General features: G+C 37.0%; 2 protein-coding genes and 1 long non-coding RNA gene across 4 annotated transcripts in view; 2 read left to right on the top strand and 1 right to left on the bottom strand.

The window, feature by feature from the left end:
* sh3bp5a (SH3-domain binding protein 5a (BTK-associated)) overlaps positions 1-12,338 on the bottom strand; it is a 35,572-nt gene extending 23,234 nt beyond the window's left edge. The window contains exons 1-3 of the mRNA XM_677677.11: positions 11,968-12,338; positions 9,870-9,932; positions 6,206-6,334 (exon numbers count right to left, since the gene is read on the bottom strand). Of these exons, the coding sequence (XP_682769.5) occupies positions 6,206-6,334; positions 9,870-9,932; positions 11,968-12,048 (273 nt within the window). The 5' untranslated portion in view covers positions 12,049-12,338. The remainder of the gene's footprint in view (positions 1-6,205; positions 6,335-9,869; positions 9,933-11,967) is intronic.
* On the top strand, positions 6,048-13,750 carry LOC141378955 (uncharacterized). Of its 2 annotated transcripts, none has more exons than XR_012394788.1 (3): positions 6,048-6,364; positions 7,859-7,957; positions 9,599-11,372. It is a non-coding gene; the product is annotated as an uncharacterized lncRNA (long non-coding RNA). The 2 variants fall into 2 exon arrangements; XR_012394789.1 differs by having other exon boundaries at positions 6,051-6,364; positions 7,859-7,953; positions 9,599-13,750.
* A 1,278-nt stretch (positions 13,751-15,028) lies between these two features.
* mturn (maturin, neural progenitor differentiation regulator homolog (Xenopus)) lies at positions 15,029-22,513 on the top strand. Its single transcript, NM_001144806.1, has 3 exons — positions 15,029-15,325; positions 20,401-20,523; positions 22,270-22,513. The coding sequence occupies exons 1-3, from the start codon at positions 15,155-15,157 to the stop codon at positions 22,375-22,377; spliced, it is 402 nt and encodes a 133-aa protein (NP_001138278.1). The 5' UTR covers positions 15,029-15,154; the 3' UTR covers positions 22,378-22,513.
* Positions 22,514-25,266: the final 2,753 nt, after the last annotated feature.

Genomic DNA, 25,266 nt, shown 5'->3' with positions numbered 1-25,266 from the left:
GACAGCTGCGTTTTCTGTCTCACCCACTGACACAGACAGATCATGGTGGTCTTTCAGTGACGACAGGACACTTACACAAGACCACCTTCCTTCATTTCAAATCTACATCTAGCATTGACACACACACACACATTTGTTTTGGTGAATTGTGGGGCCGTTCTTTAAGTTTCCTTTGTTTTTATACTGTACTGTGTTAGTACACTAGACTGTGTGGAAAATCGGAGCACTGAGAGGAACCCCACGCCAATACGGAAAGAACATGCAAACTCCACACAGAAATGCCAACTGGGACTTGAACTAGCAACCTTCTTGCTGTGAGGTGACAGTGCTAATAACTGAGCCACCGTGCCGCCACCACTAAATCATAATAACTCAAATATTTACTCCTAATGAATGTTTTTTTTTTTTTTTGCTTTTCTGCTGAAAAGAAAATAAGCTGGAGACCATGTTGACTCACAGATCCAGGCTGTTATTTATGACCTGTGTTGACTTCTGCTTAAACAAATCAGCTTTTACCAGGAGCCTTTATAAGATTAGCTGATGCTGGCTTTTTCTTGCCTCCACTTTTCTGTGTCATCTAAATCGTGTAAAATAGACTGAGAATATGAGCGCTTGACTGGAGACATTTTAATAGTACTAATCAATCATTTCAGTGGCAAATAAAACTCATTTGGGGTCAATAAAAAAAGAATATGGCGAGGCAGTGGCGCAGTAGGTAGTGCTGTCGCCTCACAGCAAGAAGGTCACTGGGTCAATGGTTCGATCCTCGGCTCAGTAGGCGTTTCTGTGTTAAGTTTGCATGTTCTCCCTGCGTTCGCATGGGTTTCCTCCGGGTACTCTGGTTTCCCCCACAGTCCAAAGACATGCGGTACAGGTGAATTGGCTAGGCTAAATTGTCCATAGTGTATGAATGTGTGTGTGGATGTTTCCCAGAGATGGGTTGCGGCTGGAAGGGGATCCGCTGTGTAAAAACTTGCTGGATAAGTTGGTGGTTCATTCCACGGTGGTGACCCCGGATTAATAAAGGGACTAAGCCGACAGGAAAATGAATGAATATTTAAATATTATTTAGCAGGGACCCATTAAATTGATCAAAAGTGACAGCAGAGATATTTACAAAACATTTCTATTTCACTAAATTAAGTTTCTTTTAAATTTTCTTTTCATCAAAGAATCTTACAAAATGAAGCAGCATTGACAATAATAATACATACAGCGCTCAGCATAATTGAGTACACCCTATTTTGAAAGTGAATATTTTCCTCCATTTCTCAGTGAATATATGCGATGTATTTTGGTGCATTTAAACTAAACAGATTTATTAAACAGATATATTTATTTCAATAATATTTTAGTCACCAAACATATTTAGAAATTGAAAGAATATTGCAAAAAAAATTACAACCTACAAAATTTCAACAAAAATTTTCCCCCTTTTTTTTTTTTTTTTTTGCTTCTCTTGATTTTTCCTCTTTTTTTAAATTTGTATTTAATATTTTTCTTTAACATATAAATTTGGGTGTTCTAGTTTTTAAACCATTACCTTAAGTTATTTTGCTAGATCAGCTCCAGATTTGGCTTCAGTACTGACTAATCTAATGTATATGCACAAATATAATAGTTTCCCATTAAAAATCTTAATTTAAAAGAGAGATTTGTAAGGGGTGCACTTATATATGCTGAGCACTGTATTTATTGAGCAGCAAATCAACTTATTAGAACAATAATAAAGGTTCATGGAGGAAATTATTGTAAAAGAATCTCAATAAATATAATTTGAACATTTTTATTTAATTTCTCTAACCGAATACTGTTAAACTCCCCAGAAAACCTCATTAAAGCACTATTTATTTCATTTTTCTTTACTCTATTGTTTTTATCTATGCTTGTAATTTGTTTTATGCATGATTCACCCTGCTAGTTATCTCAATCTATCTAAATTAATGAATTCTTATCTAAATAGACCTATTCATGTCATATATTCATATATAATGCTAAAATATTGCAGTCAGATTTTTTAATATCATGCAGCCCTACTTTGCATACATTATATCAGGGGTCAATTTAGCTCCAACTTGCCTCAACAACCGTGCCTGGATGTTTTAAGTATACCTAGTAAGACCTTGATTAGCAGGTGTGTTTGATTAGGGCTGGAGCTAAAATCTGCAGAACACCGGCCCTCCATGTACAATTTTGGTCACCACTGCATTATGAAGTATATTACAATAGGAGATCATTTTCATCAGAACTGTGTATTAGTGCTGTCATATGATTAATTTTAAAATAAAAGTTCATATTTTTAAAATATATTTCCAAGTACTGTGTATAAATATACGCAGCTGCAACCCAGTACTGGGAAACACCCATACACACTCATACACTATGGCCAGTTTACTTAATCAATTCCCTTATAGTGCATGTGTTTGGACTGTGGGGGAAACCGGAGCTCCCGGAGGAAACACACACCAACATGGGGAGAACATGCAAACTCCATGCAGAAATGCTAATTAAACCAGCTGGGACTCGAACCAGTGACCTTCGTCCATATTTATACAACCCAAGCTCATTCTGGAAACGTAGCCCCGCGGACGTTTCTGGAGACCGCGATTTACGTGGCTGGAGGTACGTAAAGGCCGCGTTTGGTTTTTTTCGAGCGAACGCCGCCCGACGGCTCGCCTCCGAGTGGAGGGCTTTCCCGACGCAACCAGTTTGTCCGCCTAGCTCACAGCGTTGCGTCGGCGGAGCGGAGGCCCCGGAGGAGGAGGAGGAGCCGGAGCCAGCCGCGGTGGACGACGACAGGGATCGAGTCCGGGGAACGGCGGGTTCCGGAAATCAGGTAAGACGACAAACGGAATCCAGAAAATAAGGGCGAGAACGCGGCGGGATCCGAAAACGCGGTCGAAATCGAAGACGGGGGCTTTTGCTTTTTTTTTTTTTTTTTTTTTTGATCCGGCGGCTATTCGCGCGAGAACGGCGCGGGCGCAAACGCCCGCCCGAGACGCGAAAAAGCGCACACAGCGGCCTCTCGCGGATCCGCGAAAACAAAAAACCGCTCGAATACGTACCTCCCGGGACGTAAATCGCGGTCCGCAGAAACGTCCGCGGGGCTACGTTTCCACAATGAGCCCGGGTTGTATTTATACATATACACATTAAAAATTTCGCTTGAATGTGATTAATCACGAATAATCATTTGATAGCATTACTGTGCACTAATACTTCACAATATTACAGTTTTACTGAATGTTCTAATAAATTAATGCAGTCTTTACCAGACTACATTAATAAAATGACTCGTATAAAGTGTAAACATGTGGATATTTCTGCTCATAAACACATTTTGCTCCTCTGCTCAGTTCTAATAGAGTCAGAAGCTGAGCAGAACTCTCACCACAGTCACCTGCTGGATATAAAAAGCTCTTCTATGAGAGTCTGACAGCACATCGGTGTTGATTTATGACTGTCACAAGGTGATAATAAGGAGAATTTCATGACTGAAAGCAGCAGTCCGTCCTCACACACACATAGTCACATGACACTGCAGACGGATGCTGCTTCACATTGAAGATTGCGCCTGTAATAATTGCCTCTTCATGCTAAGCTGCTGCAGTCGCTTCATGCATTAGTGTACGTTACAGCAGAGCGCCATGTTCAGTCGTCTCTTCAAAGCTGTTTCTATCTATGGAAAGTGCCGAGGCCTGTTTGCAAACACATTAGCGTGCGTCAGTACACTGGACTGCAGGACATTCATTATTGAGGCTCTGACAGGACAGGCTGTGTTTGAGGTGGAAGATGGTGGTCATGTGATTATGACAAGTTAAACTGGGCCAAGCATGTTTGCGCCTTCTCAGATTTCAGGGAACTTCATACTTTCTTTGATGTTGTTATATATTTATTGTTATAGCGATGGTTTACAACTAATAAAGTACAAATTCATGCAGCTTTACAATGTGAAGCAGCTTGATTTTTGATTTTAATTAATGCTATATTCCAACCCAGGCTCATTTTAATTACGTACCCCTATATACATTTCTGGAGAACACCGAATATGTCTCAGGAGCTACGTTTTTTTGCAGTTTTTGTTTTCACGAATCCACCAGAGGCCGCCATGTACGCTTTTTCACATCTCAAATTTCTCTCGTGAGTGCCATTCGCACCTGTTGTTCTCACGTAAATCCACCAGAGGTCACTGTTGACTGACTGACTGACCGACCAATCAACTGACCCACCCTCTTCCCTGCCTAAACCCAACCGATAGTGTTTTAAAAAGCACCAATTGACCCGTTTACCCATAAACCCAACCAATAGTGTTTTTTGAAAAGCAATCCAGAAAAAGAAAAGCCCTCGGCTGATTTTTACCACATTCTCACTCACTCAATATTTACTTGTTTATTTTATTTTTTGGCTTCTCTTTTTGTTTTACCTGCATTCTGGAATCATTCTTCACCGCACTTGAACCCTGTCATTGTGGTCAACTCCTCTCTATGTCTCAAATCTCCCGATGTACATGTCGAGCTACCAGACAAACTGGTAACAGCAGGAAAGACTTCCATATAGAGGTAAGCGGTCAGCTGTTTGCGTGGAAAGGAACAGCGTCATACCACCCCGTAGTGTTCATTTTAAAGACGAAATGCAGCCATATGTTCTTCTGGCTACATAATTCGTGCTCTCCAGAAACGTATATAGGGTTACGTTTTTCAGAATGAGCTTGTGTTGCTCTATTTTGCATTGTTATTATAAATTTTAGATGATAAATTTTAGATGTCAACTTTTAAATCTTGTCTTAAGACACATCGCTCATATATATATAATTATTATTTATTAAGTCTTTATTAATTATTTTATTAATTATTAGTATTAATTATAATGGTTTTGTTTAAATGTGTATTTTGTAAGATGACCTTGGGTGTCTAGAAAGGCGCCAATAAATTTTTTTTTATTATTATTACTTATAGAATTGTTTTATTACTAAAAGTTCAAATATGTGTGAATATGTGTTGCATTGTCAATTAAACATTACAGATATTAATGTCACAATTAAACCACATATTATGATTATAGTGCTTATTAAAACATAAATGTGTGTGTGTAACTTAATTCCTGTTACTAAATACAATATATATATATATATATATATATATATATATATATATATATATATATATATATATATATATATATATATATATATATATATATAATGAAACATGACATTAAAACACTTTATTTTAAGATTGCAATGCAGTCCCCAAAAACTTTTTAATTATATTTAATTAATTTCTAAGCGTATATACCTTGCTATCCTTCAAATCATTTGGTTTATATATATATATATATATATATATATATATATATATATATATATATATATATATATATATATATATATATATATATACATATATATATAGTGTATTTAGTAACAGGAATTAAGTATGAACAATAGTTGTACACTATTTATTACTCACAGTTCAACGTTAACCAATGCATTATTAAAATCTAAACGTATGCTTGTTGACATTAGTTAATGCACTGTTAATTAACATGAACTAACAACTGTATTTTCATTAACTAACATAATTAATACTGTACTAAATGTATTATTTATAGTGTTCATAATAGTAAAGGCATGAACTAATACCTTATTGCAAAGTTGTTACTGAATGTCTTGCTAGTTAAGCTACTGTTAGACTGAATATGAACATTTAAAGGGAGTCTCTTGTAAATCATTGTAAAACATTATTGTTTGCACAGACAAATACAATTTAATGTATGAACTAAAATCAGTGTTCGCTAGCAAAAGTGTTGTGCATATATTTGACATACAGCCCGGCTCTAGACATGCTACGGCACATTTCTACATAGTTTCCATTCGTGTGTATAGTCGCCTGTATTTTCGTACAGACGGTCTCAGATGTTGGAGTCAGTAAATGTGTGTGTGTTTCTCTGTGTGTGTGTGTGTGTGTGTGGCTCTGAATGCCCTCTTGAACCGGTCATCAGCTGTTTCCTGCTGTTTAACAATCCTCCATCACCGCAGACAGACCTGCATTACATAACCCTGATTTCTAGCCGGCTGACAGCGCTCAAAAAATCATGTTGGCTGCTTGTTCAAACTACTCATTTAATTTGAGCTGAAACAACACATTTCTTAAGGTATAATAAAACAAACCATGCAGCTTGGATGGATTATGTGTGCTGATCTGACCTGTCGCGCTGCTCTTCTGGCCTCCCAGTATGGTTTTGATTCTTCCACAGCTTTGCCGATCTTCTTCACCTGCTCGTCCAGCTTGACCGTTGCCTCCACCAGCACAGCACGAAACTTCTGCCGGGAGTCCTGAACAACCAGAAGCATATTTTGGAGTTGGTAAATATAAAAATCTATCCTCAAAACCACCAGTAAATGATTCAGTGATTAAATTAATCTGCTCCATTAATCATTCACAATCCTGAATATACAGTTGAAGTCAGAATTAGTTTAACGGAGAGATTTTTTCAACACAATAGTTTCATTAACTCATTTCTAATAACTGATTTATTTTATCTTTGCCATGATGACAGTAAATAATAGACTTAAAGACACTTCTATACAGCTTAAAGTGACATTTAAAGGCTTAACTAGGTTAATTAGGTTAACTAGGCAGGTTAGGGTAATTAGGCAAGTCATTGTATAGCGATGGTTTGTTCAGTAGACTATCGAAAACAAATATAGCTTAAAGAGGCTAATAATATTGACCTTTAAAAAATTTTAAAATGCTTTTATTCTAGCCGAAATAAAACAAATAAGACTTTCTCACGAAGAAAAAATGTTATCAGACATACTGTGAAGATGTCCTTGCTCTGTTAAACATTCATTCATTCATTTTCTTGTCGGCTTAGTCTCTTTATTAATCCGGCGTCGCCACAGTGGAATGAACCGCCAACTTATCCAGCAAGTTTTTACACAGCGGATGCCCTTCCAGCTGCAACCCATCTCTGGGAAACATCCACACACATTCACATACACACACACTCATACACTACGGACAATTTAGCCTATCCAATTCACCTGTACCGCATGTCTGTGGACTGTGGGGGAAACCAGAGCACCTGGAGGAAACCCACGCGAAGGTAGGGAGGACATGCAAACTCCACACAGAAACGCCAACTGAGCCGAGGTTTGAACCAGTGACCTTCTTGCTGTGAGGCGACAGCACTACCTACTGCGCCACTGCCTCGCCTCTGTTAAACATCATTTGGGAAATATTAAAAAAAAAAATTCAAAGGGGTCTAATAATTCTGACTTCAGCTGTAAATGTAAAGTGCATTTTTTGTCTGGAGTAAGCATCATTGAGCCATGCTCTCTGAGGTCAATCATAGTATTCAGATGCATTATGGATAATAAATTCAGCTGCATGCAGTATTACATAAAAGCCACCGACAGCTGAGTTGTCTTGTCTTTGTGTTGCAAAGTGGTCAGGAGCGAGTTACTGTACATTGAGTCTGACTGAATCCCAGTGCACTGATAGGCTCATCATATCCAGGCAGCATGAACTGTACGCTCAGGAATCTCAGAATTATGTGCGTCCATCTTTCAGTTTCACAGCAATGAAACGCTTTGATAATCCGCCCTTTGTTGCTCTCTGAAAAGCGCTGCTTCAGCTAACTCAATTCAGCCTTTAACAGAGTTAAGAAAGAATCTGCAAGCCGCTTTCTAGACACAAACTCCTCCTCAGCACAAGCAAAGAGTGGTGTTTATTGCATTAAAGGAGTTTGATTCACGTGTCTATCGGGTTCAGTCGGTGATGAATCTGTTGTCGGGTGGGTTTGGTTGTTCTGATGATAAATATAAAAACACTGACATCTACATCCTTCCACACAGGACCTCAGTGAGAACATGCACGCCACAGGGATTTAGACTTCCTCTGACAGACTGACACTTCCTGGTTCAGTCCTGACCATCACATACAGTGTAATGTGGGTGAGCATTCCTAATATTTCTTAATAAATAATAATAAGTGAGGAGGGAGAAATAGCCATGAATCTGATATTAGGCTTTGAAGATGACCTATTATGTCCCTATTTACAAGATGTAAAATAAGTATCAGATGTCCCTAGAGTGTTCCAGCTCAAAATCCTTGCTCTGTTAAACATCATTTGTGAAATATGAAAGGGGGGCTAATATTTCTGACTTCAACTGTGTGTATGTATATATATATATATATAATTTTTTTTTTTTTTTTTTTAAGGGCGTAACGATACGCATATTTGTATTGAACCGTTCGGTACGAGACTTTCGGTTCGGTACACATTACAAACCGAACGATTCAATTCAGACTAACATCTAAAATCCATGTTAAACAGTAGACCATCGCTTTTGAACTCAGAATATCACTTTATTAAAGCATGCACCCATTAGCAATCTTGCTAGCTTCTGTGTCAGCCTGGCTGCTCGTGCTGGCTTTGCCCCTGTTGCCCCAGTAACCCTGGACCCCCGACACAAAAGAGCCAACCTCCAAACACTACTCCAGGCACTCGCTACGCTAGCTCGCAAAATGACGAGTAACGTTAATGTAATCCCAGACATCCCAAGTCTCCCGGAAGCTTTGGGAGACTCCTGGATGCCCGCACACGAAGGATAATCTTCACGAAATTGTGCATCTCATCGCGACTCATCCTTCTGAAAATAAAAAAATACTTCAAAATTAATTGAAACTGAGTTCCATATGCAATCTAAATTGTTATTTTCTTTTTATTTGTTGAACTGCTACAATATTATATTTATTTTTTGTAAGTGGCTTTTTGGTTTTGAGTATAAAGAAGGATTTGTTTTATTTGCTGCTAAGCAAAAACCCCGGAAGTAAAGCTCTAATACTGTTTAAAGTAAAAGAAAAAAAACAGGCTCATAGTTTTTATGATGTTAGTTTTAATACATTGAAAAATTTAATCGAGAGAAACAATCTGGCTTTTTTCTTTTTTTGCTGTATCGAAAACGTTCCGAACCGTGACACCACTGTATCAAATCGAACATTTTTGTGAACAGTAACACCCCTAATATATATATATACACACACATACATACATACATACATATAATATATATATATATATATATATATATATATATATATATATATATATATATATATATATATATAGGGCTTAGTCCCTTTATTAATCCGGGGTCGCCACAGAAGAATGAACCACCAACTTATCCAGCATGTTTTTATGAAGCGGATGCCCTTCCAGCCGCAACCCATCTCTGGGAAACATATGTATATATATGACTATTTTTCAGCGTGAGTTTTAGTTTTGTTTTATTTCAAAAAACATTTAATGTTAGAACAATAACCCTGATATAAGGCATATATTACTACACAGGCGTCAACAATAAAATAATATTTCTCTTCTTTTATTTTGGTCATGGTATTACTATTAAATTATATTGAAATACTTTGGGATACCATGCTGTAATCAGTTACCACAGAACTACATATTTTTGTAAGGATGCATATGCAAAATCTTTTAAAGGATATTATAAATTAGCTGAAACAAATCAAGGAAATGGACATTTCTTGTGCCAGTATAACCACTGGCAATTTACTCCTTGTTTGTATTCCAGTGAAGACGCAGAGTCTCCAGGGATTGGAATGACAAGCATTTTCCTAAACGACTTCTTAAGCAGTTGTGGCTTTCAGGGCAGGAATTCCAGATTTCCCCTGTTTGCTCTACAGATATAGACCTGTCAGTCACATACAGGGAACTTCCTATTGGTAGGTGGTGGAATGGAGGGCGGAGCTGAGCTCTTAGACTGGTTCCACTGTGAAATTCCGCCTGCAAACATTTTCAGCAGAAACAAGCAAGAGCTCAAAGCAAGCCTGTGGAAAGCTCACCTCCAGTTCTGTCTCCCATTGGTTGATGTTATCCGTGGACTGGTTCAGTTTCTCCAGCTCTCCCTGTGCAGAGATAAAGCAGTGGAGATTGCAGTTAGATGTCAGTGGAACAACATCTGGAAAGTGTTATTGATGTAACCCAATGCTAAAGTGAAGCTGAAATGCGCGCTGATGTTAGCTTCACGCTGATGACACACAGATGTTGTTTTCATTTGCAGATCATGCGTTTGTTTTCCTACATGGGTGGAGGATGAAAAACCAGTTCAACTAGCACAGTCTTCAGCACAAGGCTCTTTGCAGTGCTCTCGTATCAAGAGAAATGCCTTCTTTTATTGTAAAGGACGTTCTTCACGTGCACTTTTAAAGCAAAAGATGTTACAAAAAGATCTTTTGAATGATAAAACAAGCACTCAAGAAGAAGAAGATAAAGTATCAGGACAGACTTTAAGCTCTTAATTCTATATGAGAACTAAAAGAGTTTTCACAGTGATGCCATACAGTAGAACCATTATCATTCATTCATTTTCCTTCGGCTTAGTCCCTTTAGTCATCAGGGGTCGCCACAGCGGAATGAACCGCCAACTATTCCAGCATATGCTTTAAACAGCGAATGCCCTTCCAGCCGCAACCCAGTACTGGGAAATATCCATACACACTCATACACTACGGCCAGTTTACTTCATTCAATTCCCCTAAAGCGCATGTGTTTGGACTGTGGGGGAAACCGGAGCACCAACATGGGGAGAACATGCAAACTCCACACAGAAATGGCAGCGGTCCCAGCCGAGGTTCGAACCAGCGACCTTCTTGCTGTGAGGCGGCAGCACTACCTACTGTGCCACCGCATCGCCTATTATGTTTTATTTTTTTTATTATTCAAATGGACAAATTGTGACTGAGGAAAGTTGAATGTGCTGGCCAGTTTGTTATTCATCTTATAAATGACACAATAAGCTACAGTTTTCAATTTAAAACTTTTTTGTAAAGATATATGATTAATATTTGTCATTTTTTTTTTATTCTAATGATATAAGAAATATGTTTGATACAGCAAAAAGTGTAGTTATGACCCTAACCCTAACCTGACAAGCTAATTCAGCTAAAATGTGTGCTTAATGTCACCTAAATGCAGTATTTAAACCTCATGATTAAATAGAAAATGAGGTGAATAACTGCAAAAAGGTCCACTTATTGAGAAAAAAAACACCATTTTCACCAGGCTAGCTACGGCCCTGTGTAGTTTATTTTGAATAATCAGTTTGAAATGGCATTATGATCCGACAGATCGCACTATTATGTTTTTCGTTTTCTTTTTCATTCTTTTATAACCTATTTTAACTCATTTTAATTTGTTTTTATATGTTTTTAATAATTTTTATTGTCTGCATTTTATGTTCCTAAACTTGTCTTTTTTATTCCTGTTTATGTAAAGCACTTTGAATTGCCACTGTGTATGAAATGTGCTATATAAATAAACTTGCCTTGCCTTGCCTATTATGACTTTAAGACAACATTACTATTTTATTAACTGATTAGTCCTAAACTGCTAACATGATTTCTCTATATAGAATTCGTAAATAATACTTTTATGAAATGATTTTAAGAAGTAAAAGTCTGAATGTGCGAGTATAAGACCAACTTGCCCTTCAGAAACGACACTGAATCCTGCATGCAGTGCACGTGAGATCAATTGTTTCTTTACCAGAGGAAACTGAGTTCTAAATATGACGTCAAAGTAAACATGTATCAGATTGTCAATGCAACAATGAAACAATGTAACATAAAATAAGAGATGATGTAACGATTTGGGGTTCCCCTCATCAAATCAAACACCAGCTGGTTTTTATGACAATCTGAACAAGCATAGGGCTGGAATCGTATATTACACGACAAAATATGCTCGAGTTTTGCAGCTATACGTTTAAAAGCCCGTGCAATTTAACTTCAGTTCAGGTTTTGTCAAGGTTAAATAAGAATAAGTTAGACAATTCCACATATTTACTATGATAGAGCCTGTAGGAATCCCCTCAGCTTTCGTTTTAATCCGCTTTAAGCCTTTTTGTCGTTGTGAATTCTCGCATTGATTTCCATCTCATACCTGAATCCTCGGGTCGACCTCTTCTTCCTCCAGAGACTCCGAGTCTTCATCAGATTTGTTCTCTTTCTCCGGCTCGTTCATTTTGCTTGTAGACGTGATTGTTTTTCTTTACCGGCTGAACAAAGCGTGTCTCTGTCCGGGATAACGGGTTCCAGATCCGCGCATCTGCGGTCACTCCATTAGACAGCCAGAAAACGCGATTAAAAGAGACTAAATCGATCCCTCACATTAGATATGAAAGATATCGTGCTTATACCAACACACACACACCCGTAGAAAACACCGGCAGAAGGAGAATGAGATCTGCCGAGATCCTGCCCGCCTCCTCCGGCACAAACACCCGCTGCTGTGCTCAAGAGGAGGGTCACTACAGTTCACACACACACACACACGCACACAGAGAGAGAGAAACACGGGAAATAACTGCTTTATCTGCGTTTTTTAGTTAGTATTAGTGTAAAAATGTAACAAAAAATATTGCAATACATACTTGAATGATGCTTTAATTTATTTTAATAGGCTAATCAAGTTTCAACTATTTTACTCAAAGTTTAACTTATTATTTGTTGTCAGTTGGTGTAAGTTGAGATGACTAGAAAAGTTAATTTGCCCGCACACTCAATTTTTTTATTTGTATTTTTTATTTTTGCATGTTCAGACTTCATATTTAAAACAAGCTAAACGCAATTTTGGCGATTTTTGCGAGAAACTTAATTTTTTTTTAAAGTTTAGTCCACTTTTGTAACAATAACTTAACTGATTTATGTTGAGACAGCATGAATAGCCGTAACAAAAATCGGATTATCCATATTTCAACCTTATGTTGGTTAAAACAATTTAGAATTACTTAGAGTTTAAGCAAAATGTAAATTCCCGAATGTTCTAATAAACGTCTGTAAAAGTGTTTCCACTGCTTTGAGAAACATTGGGAAATGGCGCTCTCTGGTGGAGAACATTCGACATCATGCATGTGCAGCTCCTTGTAGACGAATAATCCCATCAACAACAAAAATCAACCTGCGATATTTGAATAATTTCATGATTATGTTTTGAGGTCAGTAATGTAATTAGACTGAATTCATAAATTATTGATTGTATATATTATAATTAAAATGGTTTAACATATATTTTTAGATATTATCTGTTAACTGTTTTACATATATACACTAAAAAACAATGAGTTATTTATTTTACCCAATGGTTGGGTTAAATATTTGGTGCTTTGTTGGGTTATTTTTAACCTTTATTAGTTTATATATTAATTACTCAACCAGTTGGGTTAAATATTTGGTGCTTTGTTGGGTTATTTTTAACCTTTATTTGGTTATTTATTTAATAACTCAACCAGTTGGGTTAAATATTTGAGTTTCAACAGTGAACCGATGTAACTGACACAAAACAGCTGTATTAATATGTGTGCGTAATGTTGTTTTTTCTTTATAAAGTTCATTTAAGCTGTAACTCAATAATGTTTTTTTTTTAATCAAATTACCTCTTCGTGTCGTGTTTTTTTTTTTTATCCGTTTCACCAAGACCATCTTTTATAAGTGTTTGTTTGTGGTTAAAATGTATTGTACATTGTGGACACTGAGTAAAGCCTGCTGCAGCTGCTGGACAGCCTCTACAGCACACAGAGCTCCATATTCTGCTCCATCAACACAGGATTTTCTGCCTGCACAGTTTATATCTGTCTTCTTTGTTCTGTTTCTTCATTGTTTGTGATTCCTAATTATTTTAACAAAAGTTTCTGGAACTAAAAGTAAATAAAGCGTTTTCAAATTTTTTTTAAAAGTATGTTATTTATTTACACAGCCATAATTATTAAACTAATAGTAGTACTAACAACAGTAATACCAGAATGGAAAACAATAACATTTAATCAAAATAACCCATTGCATTGAATTAAATTATGCAACCCAATGCACTGGGTTAAAATAACCCATAATTGGTAAGGTGCTATAATAACCTATGGATTATATGGTATTTTGACCCAACTATTTTAACACAGTATATATATACATATTTGTTTGGCGACGCAGTAGGTAGTGCTGTCGCCTCACAGCAAGAAGGTCACTGGTTCGAGCCTTGGCTGGGTGAGTTGGCCTGTTTATTATATTGATATATAGAATACTTAAAGGGAAAGTAAATTAGAATAAGGTAATGATGTTACCGGGTAATTTTAGGACACAACAGCCTTATATTTGCTGAGCCATAGAGTGTCTCAGAATAGTTCACAACTCTCTAACATATGCCTTAAAGCAGCTTCTTATTGGAGAATTAATGTGGTATGTGGCACAGAGATGTAATTCATTGATTAGATGAAGCACTTTCTCGATATTATTGTCTGGTTTTGGAATTGCTGGATGTAAGAACAGTGTTCAAGTGGAATTTAAGGTTCTATCAGATAAACAGGATACAGCTGCGGCCGGAAGTTATACAATAATTATGTATATAATTTATTAAATTATTCATAATTGTATTTTAATATCGCCTACCCCTACTCTCACAGTAATGTAAAAATATTAATCATTGTTGTACAGTGTGTCACAAAAGTCAAATCATCTTATATTGACGTGAGTGTCCACAGCTGTATCCCTCTATACTTTACTCTAGAATGGATACAGCTGCGTAGCTATACTCACATCAGTATCGCATAATTCTTGTGACACACTGTACAACAATAATTAATATTTTATTGTACTGTAATGGGTATATGTTAAGGGTTTGGTAGGGGTAGACGTTAATTAAATTCAATTTAATGAATAATTTAATAAATAATATAACTCATTCTCGTTAAAATCGCTGTTTTACATTACTGTTAGGGTTGGGGGTATATGGGTAGACGTTAATAAAATACATTTATCATTTATATACTATAAATAATTCTTGTTAACTGCTGTATCCCTTCTAGCGACCCTTTTTCAGTAATGGTGAACACGATGACGAGGCGCGCATGTGTTGTCATGTGACGTCATCGCGCCAGAGGACAGGCGTTGTTCTCTCTCTCCGCACCGGGTCCGGTATTGCAGGTCCAGTTCAGGGGAAAAAACTCGAGTCCAGGCCGCGATGAGCCACTGAGAGCCGCGAAAAAAACACAAATAATCGGCCGAGCATCATGACGGCGCCGCGCTAGAGCCCCGCATCCTCAGCATCAGCAGCAGCAGCATCATCATCTCAGGTGCGCAGGATGGAGTTCAAAGAGCTGGTGGACGCCGCCGAGAAATGGTGCACCGGGAACCCGTTCGACCTGATTTTCGCCGAGGATGTGGACGAGAGGCGGCTGGACTTCTACGCCGAGCCCGGGATCTCGTTCTACGTGCTCTGCCCGGACAATCTCACCGGAGGAACCGACAATTTTGTAAGTATGACATAATCGAGGGAGATTTTCAAGAGGGGTGGGGAGGAAGGGGGTGCTGTGCGCGTGCACGAATGCTGTTGTCATCTAAAAAAGGCTCTTAATTACGGTTAAGTCTAGAAGGGATACAGCTGCGGATACTCACATATAGCATAATGTTTGAGACACTGTACAATAATAATGGATGTTTTTCATTAGTGTGAGGCTTTGGGTAGGGGTATATTAGTGAAATACAATTTAATAAATAATATGAATAATACACAGTGTAATTAGTGCCCAGGAAACAATTTAGTGTTTAATAGACGTCTATTAGACATCTGATATTAGTCTAAAACTAGACTAGTCGTCAAATAGACAGATTAGACAGACTTTATATTGTAGTCATTCATTTCTGTTTATGTGAAGAGTAGTTTGTCCCATTCTTAGATCTCTAGATTTTCATTGACAGTCCAAAATTAGCCTTGCTTTAGCCTAGACGACCATATTTAGACATCTATTAGACATCTTTTAAAAACAAAAAATGCTTGATGGATGTTTTTTTATCACTGTGAGGGTTGAGGTAGGGGTAGATGCTAATGAACTACAATTTAATGGGTAATTTAATAAGTAATATGAATAATACTCTGTGTAATTACTGCCCAGCAAACAATTTTGTGTTTAATAGACGTCTAATAGACATCTAAGAATAGCCTAAAATTAGTCGTCAAATAGACAGATAAGACAGACTTTATATGTGTAGCCATTCATTTTGTTTATGTGACGACGAGTTTTGGCCTATTCTTAGATGTCTAGATTTTCACTCACAGCCCAAATTTAGCCGTGTTTTAGCCACGACGACTATGTTTAGACGTCTATTAGACATCTATCAGACATCTTTTAAAAACAAAAAATGCTTGCTGGGTGTTTTTCATTACTGTGAGGGTTGAGTTAGGGGCAGATGTTAAAGAAATATAATTTAATGGGTAATTTAATCAATAATATATACATTACTCTGTGTAATTAATGCCCAGCAAACAATTTAGTGTTTAATAGACATCTAAAAGACATCTATATGTAGACAGCTTGGCTAAATAAAGGGTAAATTTGGGCTGTCAGTGAAAATCTAATATACGTCTAACAATAGCCCAAAGCTAGTCGTCAAATAGACAGATTAGACAGACTTTGTATGTGTAGTTATTAATTTCTGTTAATTTGATGTCTAGTTTTGGCCTATTCTTGGATGTCTATTAATTTTTACTGACAGCCCAAATTTAGCCTTAATTGTTTTAGCCTAGATGACTATATTTAGACATCTATTAGACATCTAAAAAAACAAAAAATGCTTGCTGGGTGTTTTTCATTACTGTGAGGGTTGAGGTAGGGGTAGATGTTAATGAAATACAATTTAATAATTCATTTAATAAATAATCTGAATAATACTCTGTGTAATTACTGCCCAGCAAACAATTGTCTGTTTAATAGACGTCTGATAGACATCTAAGAATAGCCTAAAACTAGTCGTCAAATAGACAGATAAGACAGACTTTATATGTGTAGTTATTCATTTCTGTTTATTTGATGACTAGTCTTTTGGGCTATTCTTAGACACCTATTAGATTTTCAATGACAGCCCAAATTTATCCTAGCTTTAGCCAAGACGATTATATTTAGACATCTATTAGACATCTTTTAAAAACAAAAAATGCTTGCTGGTTGTTTTCATTACTGTGAGGGTTGAGGTAAGGGTAGCTGAAATGAAATACAATGTAATGGGTAATGTAATAAATAATATGGATAATACTCTATGTAATTACTGTTTTTTACATTACTTTGAGGGTTGGGATAAGGATAAAACACAATTAATGGGTCATTTAATTAATAGCCTAATATAAATACTTCTCTTTAACTTCCGACTTTAGCTGTATCTCTTCTAGCAACAAAGTACCATGATTTCCAGACTCTGATATGAATATTAAAATGTTCAATGCTACAATGCTAATCATTGTTTTATGCTACATGTTGAATATGTTGTGCATGTTTTAAGCCTTTTATCTCAAAGCAGACAAAATGATGTCTATTTTATATAGCCTATTTGTTTTGGTAACACTTTACAGTAAGGTTAATGTTGCTTAATGAATATACTAACATGAGCAGTAGACAAGTCGTTCATTGTTAGCTCTTTTTACCTTTACCTTACTAAATTAGCATTAATGTTTAATAAATGCAGTTTTTTATTCTTAGTTCATGTTTGTAAATCCGTTATAGCATTAAAGGGGTCCTATTGTGCTGAAATCACATTCATAAAGGGTGTAAACTCAGTTGTGTGGCAGCAGTATGTGAATATAACCAGCTTATAATGGTAAACATGTATTAATTATATTTTTTTATAATCAAACTTGATTAAAACACTTTGATTGACATTCTCCCTTTGTATGATGTCATCAGACGGGAAAAGCCCCGCCTACTAGGGACCATCTCTCCCTCATTAGCATAAACAGCCCTGAGTGAGAACCATCCCTCCGCTATTAGTGTTTTAAATCTGCCACGATGGTGACACATTTATAGCTCCGCCCTCATCTGAAAAGAGCTTAATCTCATTTGAATTTAAAGCGACAGTCATCAAAGCCCCACAATTTGGATTAAAGCCAATAAGGGGCTATTTTAAAGAGTTATAAAACATTATCTGTGTGTTATTTTGAGATGAAATTTCACATCTACGCTCCTTAGACATCTTATTTTACATATTTAAATGTTTTATGCTTCGATAGTAAAAATCTATGCATCTTTTACACTGATATTCTGCGTTTACACCCCCGTACATCTGTTTTAAGGATTAATAATGAATTATAATAGCTCATTGTAGTTCCTCACATCATCATGAGCTGGCCGTATCCCTGATGCTGAGTCCCAGAGCTCAGTGAAATATCCCCGCACGCACCGGCAGGACGAGGATCTAATTACTCAGACTGATCAATACCAGGTCCTGCGGATCACACAGCCCAGAGAGAGCCGGAGAGAGAAATGACTTCATTAATGGCTCAAAATACAGCAGAGCCAAATATCTGAGACCACGCTGATTACATCTAAAAATAAAATGAGTTTTCAAGGAAACATTATAATGGTGAAGTCTTGTGCAGGTCAATAAGGAAGCCAGCATTTTTAATTAGGTCCTCACTCCATTCAGCTCTTTTGAAGATTTCTGCGGTTGGCATTAAAAGCAGTGTGGTGTACGGTAAAACTTAAGTTTTCTATTTTTGGACTTTCGATTTTGGCATCCTTTCGCATAACACAACATGTTTGGTATTGCAACCCGTCTTTTCAGCCTGATCTCATGAAGAAACGTAAGTATTTTACGTTTGGTCAGTTTAATGGCTAATTTGTACGAATTCGTACGAGTTCAGTTGTACGAAAATGTACGATTTTTAAAAAGGAGGCGTGGCACCCAGCCCCACCACTAACCCCAACCATCATTGGGTGATGAGCAAATCATATGAATTCATACAAATTAGCCACTAAATCGAAAAGTTACGAATTGCCGTGAGATTGCGTTGGTCTTTTTTGTGCAACCAGAATTCGCAGTTGAACCCGTGTGACGTCATGTGTGACGTAGGTTGGTAATTCGCCTATAAAACAGTCAGAAATGGAAAATTTGATTGCTATGATTAGAATACTATATGTAAACTTAACAATGTTGTATGACAGTTTTCTCCAACGCAATCTCAGGGCAATTCGTAACATTTTGATTTAGTGGATAATTCGTATGAATTCGTTCGATTTAATTCATACAATTTAGTACGATTTGTTCATCACCCAATTATGGTTGGGTTTAGGGGCGGGATTGGGTGCCAAGCCTCCTTTTTAAAATCGTACATTTTCGTGCGACTGAACTCGTACGAATTAGCCACTTAACTGACAAAACGTAATTTACTTACATTTTCTTGTGAGATCAGGCTGGATTTCTCACATTGATAGTAAAGTTTACAATTAAAGTCAACCTATTAAGCTCCTTTTAACAAGATCTAAAATAAGTCTCTAGATATCTGATATCTCTAGAGCGTGTGTGTGAAGTTTCAGCTCAAAATACCACACTAATAATGTCTGATAACTCTCTGAAACTGACTCTTGAGGCCTTTGATCCTAATTGTGGCGTTTTGGTGACTGTCGCTTTAAATTCAAATGAGGTTGTGCTCTTTTCAGAAGAGGGCGGAGCTACAAATGCACTATGTACTGTCATCAAGGCAGTCGAGTTATTCGAAATTCAGTATTAAACCTCTTATGCTTATGAATAGCGGCACGGTGGCTCTATGGTTATCACTGTGGCCTCACAGCAAGAGAGTCGCTGGTTCAAGTCCCGGCTGGACCAGTTGTTATTTCTGTGTTTGCATGTTCTCCCTGTGCTGGCGTGGGTTTCCTCCGGGTGCTCCGGTTTCCCCCACAGTCCAAACACATGTGCTATAGGGGAATTGATGAACTAAATTGGCCGTAGTGTATGAGTGTGTGTGTGTGAATGAGTGTGTATGGGTGTTTCCCAGTACTGGGTTGCCGCTGGAAGGGCATCCACTGCGTAAAACATATGCTGGAATAGTTGGTGGTTCATTCTGCTGTGGCGACCCCTGATAAATAATGGACTAAGCTAAAGGAAAATGAATGAATGAAGTTTATTGTGTAACAGATCTGATTTTACTAAATGGGATTTGTGGTCTGTTTTAGTCCGTTTGATTGTATTTCCTCATTAAACATTTTTCCTCCAGCGCACTTTGGGAGGAGAAGATTATTTGGGCCATCTACTGAGAAACGGTCCCGGCTCTCGCTCGGATAAATATAACAGGACAAAGAGTTTTAGTGTCCCAGATTCTCAGCTGGAAGCTTCACTTTGACTTCAGAGGATTCCTTTTAACTGTATATGTGTTCACTTCATCAATCCAGAAATAAAAGATCCAGGAGGAGGGGTTAAAATATTTTTACACACGCATGTTTGCGGTCCAATTATAGTATCTGAGGGAGATTGTTGCTGACATTGTTAACCACTGAGCCACCATGCCGCCCTGCATTATATTTCTTGAAATAACATCATAATTATAATGTTTGTGTGTGTTCAGCATGTGTGGAGTGAGAGCGAGGACTGTCTGCCGTTCCTGCAGCTGGCGCAGGACTACATCTCCTCCTGCGGGAAGAAAACACTGCTGGAGGTGCTGGATAAAGTCTTCAGATCCTTCAGGCCTGTGAGTCTCACACACACACACACACACACACAAACACACACACACACACACACGCGCACACATTGAGATACAATATTTCATTTACCAGGGAGTCCTGGTCAAGACAGGCAGCCTAAGGACAGAGTTAAACACACACAAAAATAAAATAAACCATAAGCAATTATTAAAATGTGCACTGTCTTTAAAATATTTTTGAATATACCGATAAATGGTTCAAATTCCATATGTAGCATATCTTGAACATCATTCCATACAAATGGAGCATACTTAGAGGATGCAGATCGGCCTAACTCTGTATAAAAGTATGGCATCTTAAGTAAGAGTCTATCTGCTGATCTTATCAGCTATTATAAGTTCTATTCTATTCTATTCTATTCTATTCTATTCTATTCTATTCTATTCTGTTCTGTTCTGTTCTGTTCTATTCTATGCTGTTTAATTAAATTCCATTTTATTCTATTGTATTTCATTCTATTGGATTTCCAGTCTATTTTATTCTATTTTGTTCAATTCAATTCCATTCTATTGTATTTTATTTTATTCCATTCTGTTCCGTTCAATTCAGTTCCATTGTATTCTATAGTATTTCATTCTTTTCCAGTCTATTCAATTCTATTTTATTCCATTCAATTCCATTCCCTTCCATACTATTGTATTGTATTGTATTGTATTGTATTGTATTGTATTGTATTGTATTGTATTGTATTGTATTGTATTCCATTCTATTTTATTCCATTCCGTTCAATTCAACTCCATTTTATGCTGTTTTATTTCATTCTATTACATTTCCAGTCTATTTTATTCTATTTCATTCAATTCAATTTCATTCTATTGTATTGTATTCTATTCCATTCCGTTCAATTAAATTCCATTGTATTCGATTCTTTTCCAGTCTATTCAATTTAATTCTATTTCATTCAATTCCATTCTATTGTATTCTATTGTATTGTATTTTATTGTATTTTATTTTATTCTGTTCCATTTAATTCAGTTCCATTTTATTATATCGTATTCCATTTGTTTCCAGTCTATTCAATTCTATTCTATTCTATTCCATTCCATTCCATTCCATACTATTGTATTGTAGTGTGTTCTATTTTATTCCATTCCGTTCAATTCGATTCTATTTTATTCTATTGTATTCCATTTTTCTGCTGTCTATTCAAATCCATTGCTTTCTATTCTATTCTTTTCTATTCCATTCTATTCTACTCTATTCTGCTCTGGTCCTTTCTATTCTATTCCATTCCATTCAATTTTATTACATTCTTTTCCATTCAATACTATTCCATTTCCTTCTATTTAATTAAATTCCATTTTACTCTGTTGTATTCAATTCTTTTCCATTCCTGTTCATTTTACTCTATTCTATTCTATTCCGTCCAATTCCATTTTATTCTATTCTATTGACCTTATTCTTCACATATGAGCGCAGCCATTGTGATGTTTTTGGTCCAAGATTTTCACTCTCATTCACTTCCTAAGATTTTTAGACGTTAAAAGCAGCTTGTTAAGCTGCTTAAAGTTGATACTGATACTTTTGCATTATATTATTCTAGTTTTATGTAAAGTCATGAACACGCTTATTTGTAGAGCGAGTAGTCTGACTGTTTTCTGCCATTTATTATTCCTATTGAGTCAGCTGAATCGGAAGTTCTAAAACATTTGCCAAAAACGAGCATACTTGGCATCTCATCGCATTGATTATGAAACAATAACATTTAAACTACTGATTTTTCCCTGCAGCTCCTGGGTCTTCCAGATATCGACGATGACACGTTCGATCAGTATCATGCAGATGTAGAGGAGGAACCAGAGCCAGACCACCAGCAGATGGGTGTGAGCCAGCAATAATGCCCAGCAGAGAGGCTCCGCGCTGGGCCTCAGTCTCTGCATCAAGCCCTGCTTCTCTAACCCCATAAACCTGCCTCTTCTTCCTTAACACACATACACACACACATATACACACACACACACTGGATCCCTTTTGTGTGTCTCTCATACACTTGCACCATTACACACACCCTTTAATATCTGGACGGCTTTTCCCGATTTCAACCCCACTGATTATTTATTTAGATTTATTATTATTTAATGTCACGGTTATCGCAAAATTAGTTCGAATCACTTGACTGGAAGTGACATCATAAGGTAAATCGGACACACTGATATAGTGTTGTCATCTGATTACGTTGCATGTTTATTTCATAGTGTGTGGCGTGTCATCATCATCCTGACAATGGCTGAAGTTATGTGCTGTTATTGTCTAAACAGTCTGATCAAAATCTAAAAATAGCAGTCTGGTGTCAATCGGAATTATTCATTACAGTGTAATTTTGATGCATTGCATTGTGGGAGACGCTCCTAAGCAAAAAATAATGCACATTTCAGTAAATGCTGAATGTTGTTTGGTCATTTCTGTTAGATATTACAATGTTAACAGTACACACACTGCAAACTAACATGCTAACTAGCACTTGTGGAGGTGAATAATTAAGATGACGTGGATTTTACGTAATATGCACCAACGAATCGTTCTTAAATAATGTAGAAATTATTGTTAATTATTGTCCGTTGTGGATTTATTGCACCTGTTAGTGATCCTGGACCACTAAACCAGTCTGAAGTTGCACAGGTGTGTTAAAATTGCTCAAAATACATTGTACAATATTAAAAACGATGGCTCAGTTAAACCGTTAAATTCTTTATAAGTTATTTTAACGGGCGGCACGGTGGCTCAGGGGTTAGCACTGTGGCCTCACAGCAAGAAGGTCGCTGGTTTGAGTCTCGGCTGGGTCAGTTGGCGTTTCAGTGTGGAGTTTGCATGTTCTCTCCATGCTAGCGTGGGTTTCCTCCGGTTTCCCCCACTGTCCAAACACATGTGAGTGTGTATGGCATACCTGTCAACATTGGGATGTGAAAGTAAGGGATATGCCCACCATAATTTACTGATAATATCATACCAAAATATACTGATTTACTGCTATATTTTACAGTGCCTGTGCATCCAATAACAAAAATTGTCAACAAACAAACCAAACATCAATGTAAAGCAGCAATGCCCAAACTAGGGCCTGCGGGCCAAAGTTGGCCCATTATAACCTTAAATTTAGCCCGCCATCCCTTCTGAGAAGAGAGGAAGAATGATGGTTTAGAGCAGAGGTGTCAAACATTTCAGCTCAGGGGCCACATGGAAAATATTCCCAAATATTTCCCAAAATAAAATATTCCCAAGTGGGTCGAACCATTAAAATCATGATATACAGCTTAAAAACAACAACTTTAGATTGTTTATTTGTTTTAATACGACATAATTTAATGTTTAATATGACATAATCAACATAAAGCTGGAGCCTGAGGACAACACCATCTCACGGCAGTTCGTAACTTTAATTCTGATGAAGGTGTACGATCATATTCATATAATTTAGCAGGATTTGCTCATCCCCTAATGACGGTTGATTTTAGGGGGTTTTATATCGTACATTTTCTTACGATTGACGTCATACAAATTAGCTACGAGTTTGACAAAACGTAAAATAGTTACGTTTCCTTGTGAGAACACCTCAGTGTGGTATGGCAGGGCATAGATGTGGTCTTTCTGTCTGAGAAGGCTGTCAGACCGATGATGATTCAGGCTTCTGGATTGGACGAAATTGACAGTTTGCAATTGCTATTGCGCATCCAGTGGACACAATTGGAACAGCAGTTTCTTTTATTTACGTATTTGTTAATATTGCAGCTTATTTGTATACTTTACAGAATCATCTTGTGGGCTAAATTAAACCGGTTTGTGGGCCTGATCCATCCCGCGGGTCGTACGTTTGACACCCCTGATTTAGAGATCGTCATTTCAAATCGAAACCCTTTGTTCGTTGAAATTGTTCGCTGAAATTAAATGTTTCAATTAAATGGTGTAAATTAATCAGATTTAGTTTACACACTGTCACCCATCAGATAGAGAGCAAATCAAGTCAAAGGCAGATTCTGCCTGACTAGTGTGTTCAGCTTTAAACTCCACTGTTATAAATGTGATTGTTTACGCTTTTATTGCAAGAAGTGATCCTTTAAAATGTTATACTGCGTTAGATAATATGATTTAAATCAGTGTTTCTCAACCACGTTCCTGGAGGACCACCAACACTGCATGTTTTGGATATCTCCTATGTCTGTTACACACATTGCAGCTCTTTCAGGCTCTGCTAATGAGCTGATGATCTGAATCGGGTGTGTTTGCTTAAGGAGACATGCAATGCTGGTGCTCCTTCTTGTGTGTGGTTGAGAAACACTGATTTAAAGTAATGTTTTCTGATAAATTAGGACTTATGGCAGCTTTAATGGTATGTTTATAGCCTCTCAATGATATTTGGCCCTTAATACGATTAAATTTGAGCACCCCTGATGTAAATCCGATTTATTTCAGCATTCATGTGATGTTTAAATGACGTATAAATGAATCGAGTACAAATTAAGCGTCACTAATGACTGGTTTTGTGCTCCACGGTCACTTTTAACCCTGTGGGATTGTATCCGTTCTGAAATGTACTTTAAAAACACTTCCGAAATGTCCTGCTCGATGATAAATAACCAAAGCTGATCGCAAAGTAGTTGATTAAATTAGGCAGGATCGTCTGTTGTGTGTTTTTTGGGGGGGCTGAGATGGTTAAACGAAACCCCTCTGATTGAATCCTCTCTTTGCCTTTATTGTCTTCTGATTGTATTATTGTATTTATCAACAGTAGA

Source organism: Danio rerio, chromosome 19 (genome assembly GCF_049306965.1).
Source record: "Danio rerio strain Tuebingen ecotype United States chromosome 19, GRCz12tu, whole genome shotgun sequence".
NCBI lineage: Eukaryota > Metazoa > Chordata > Actinopteri > Cypriniformes > Danionidae > Danio > Danio rerio.
Note: the sequence above shows the minus strand (reverse complement) of the source record. Positions and strands in the feature narration are given on the sequence as shown.

Bases quoted from the DNA above. Each gene is read 5' to 3' on its own strand.
- mturn (NM_001144806.1), top strand. From the start codon at position 15,155: ATGGAGTTCAAAGAGCTGGTGGACGCCGCCGAGAAATGGTGCACCGGG. The intron at 15,326-20,400 runs GTAAGTATGACA...GTGTGTGTTCAG, and splicing joins CCGGAGGAACCGACAATTTT to CATGTGTGGAGTGAGAGCGA. The intron at 20,524-22,269 runs GTGAGTCTCACA...TTTTCCCTGCAG, and splicing joins TCTTCAGATCCTTCAGGCCT to CTCCTGGGTCTTCCAGATAT.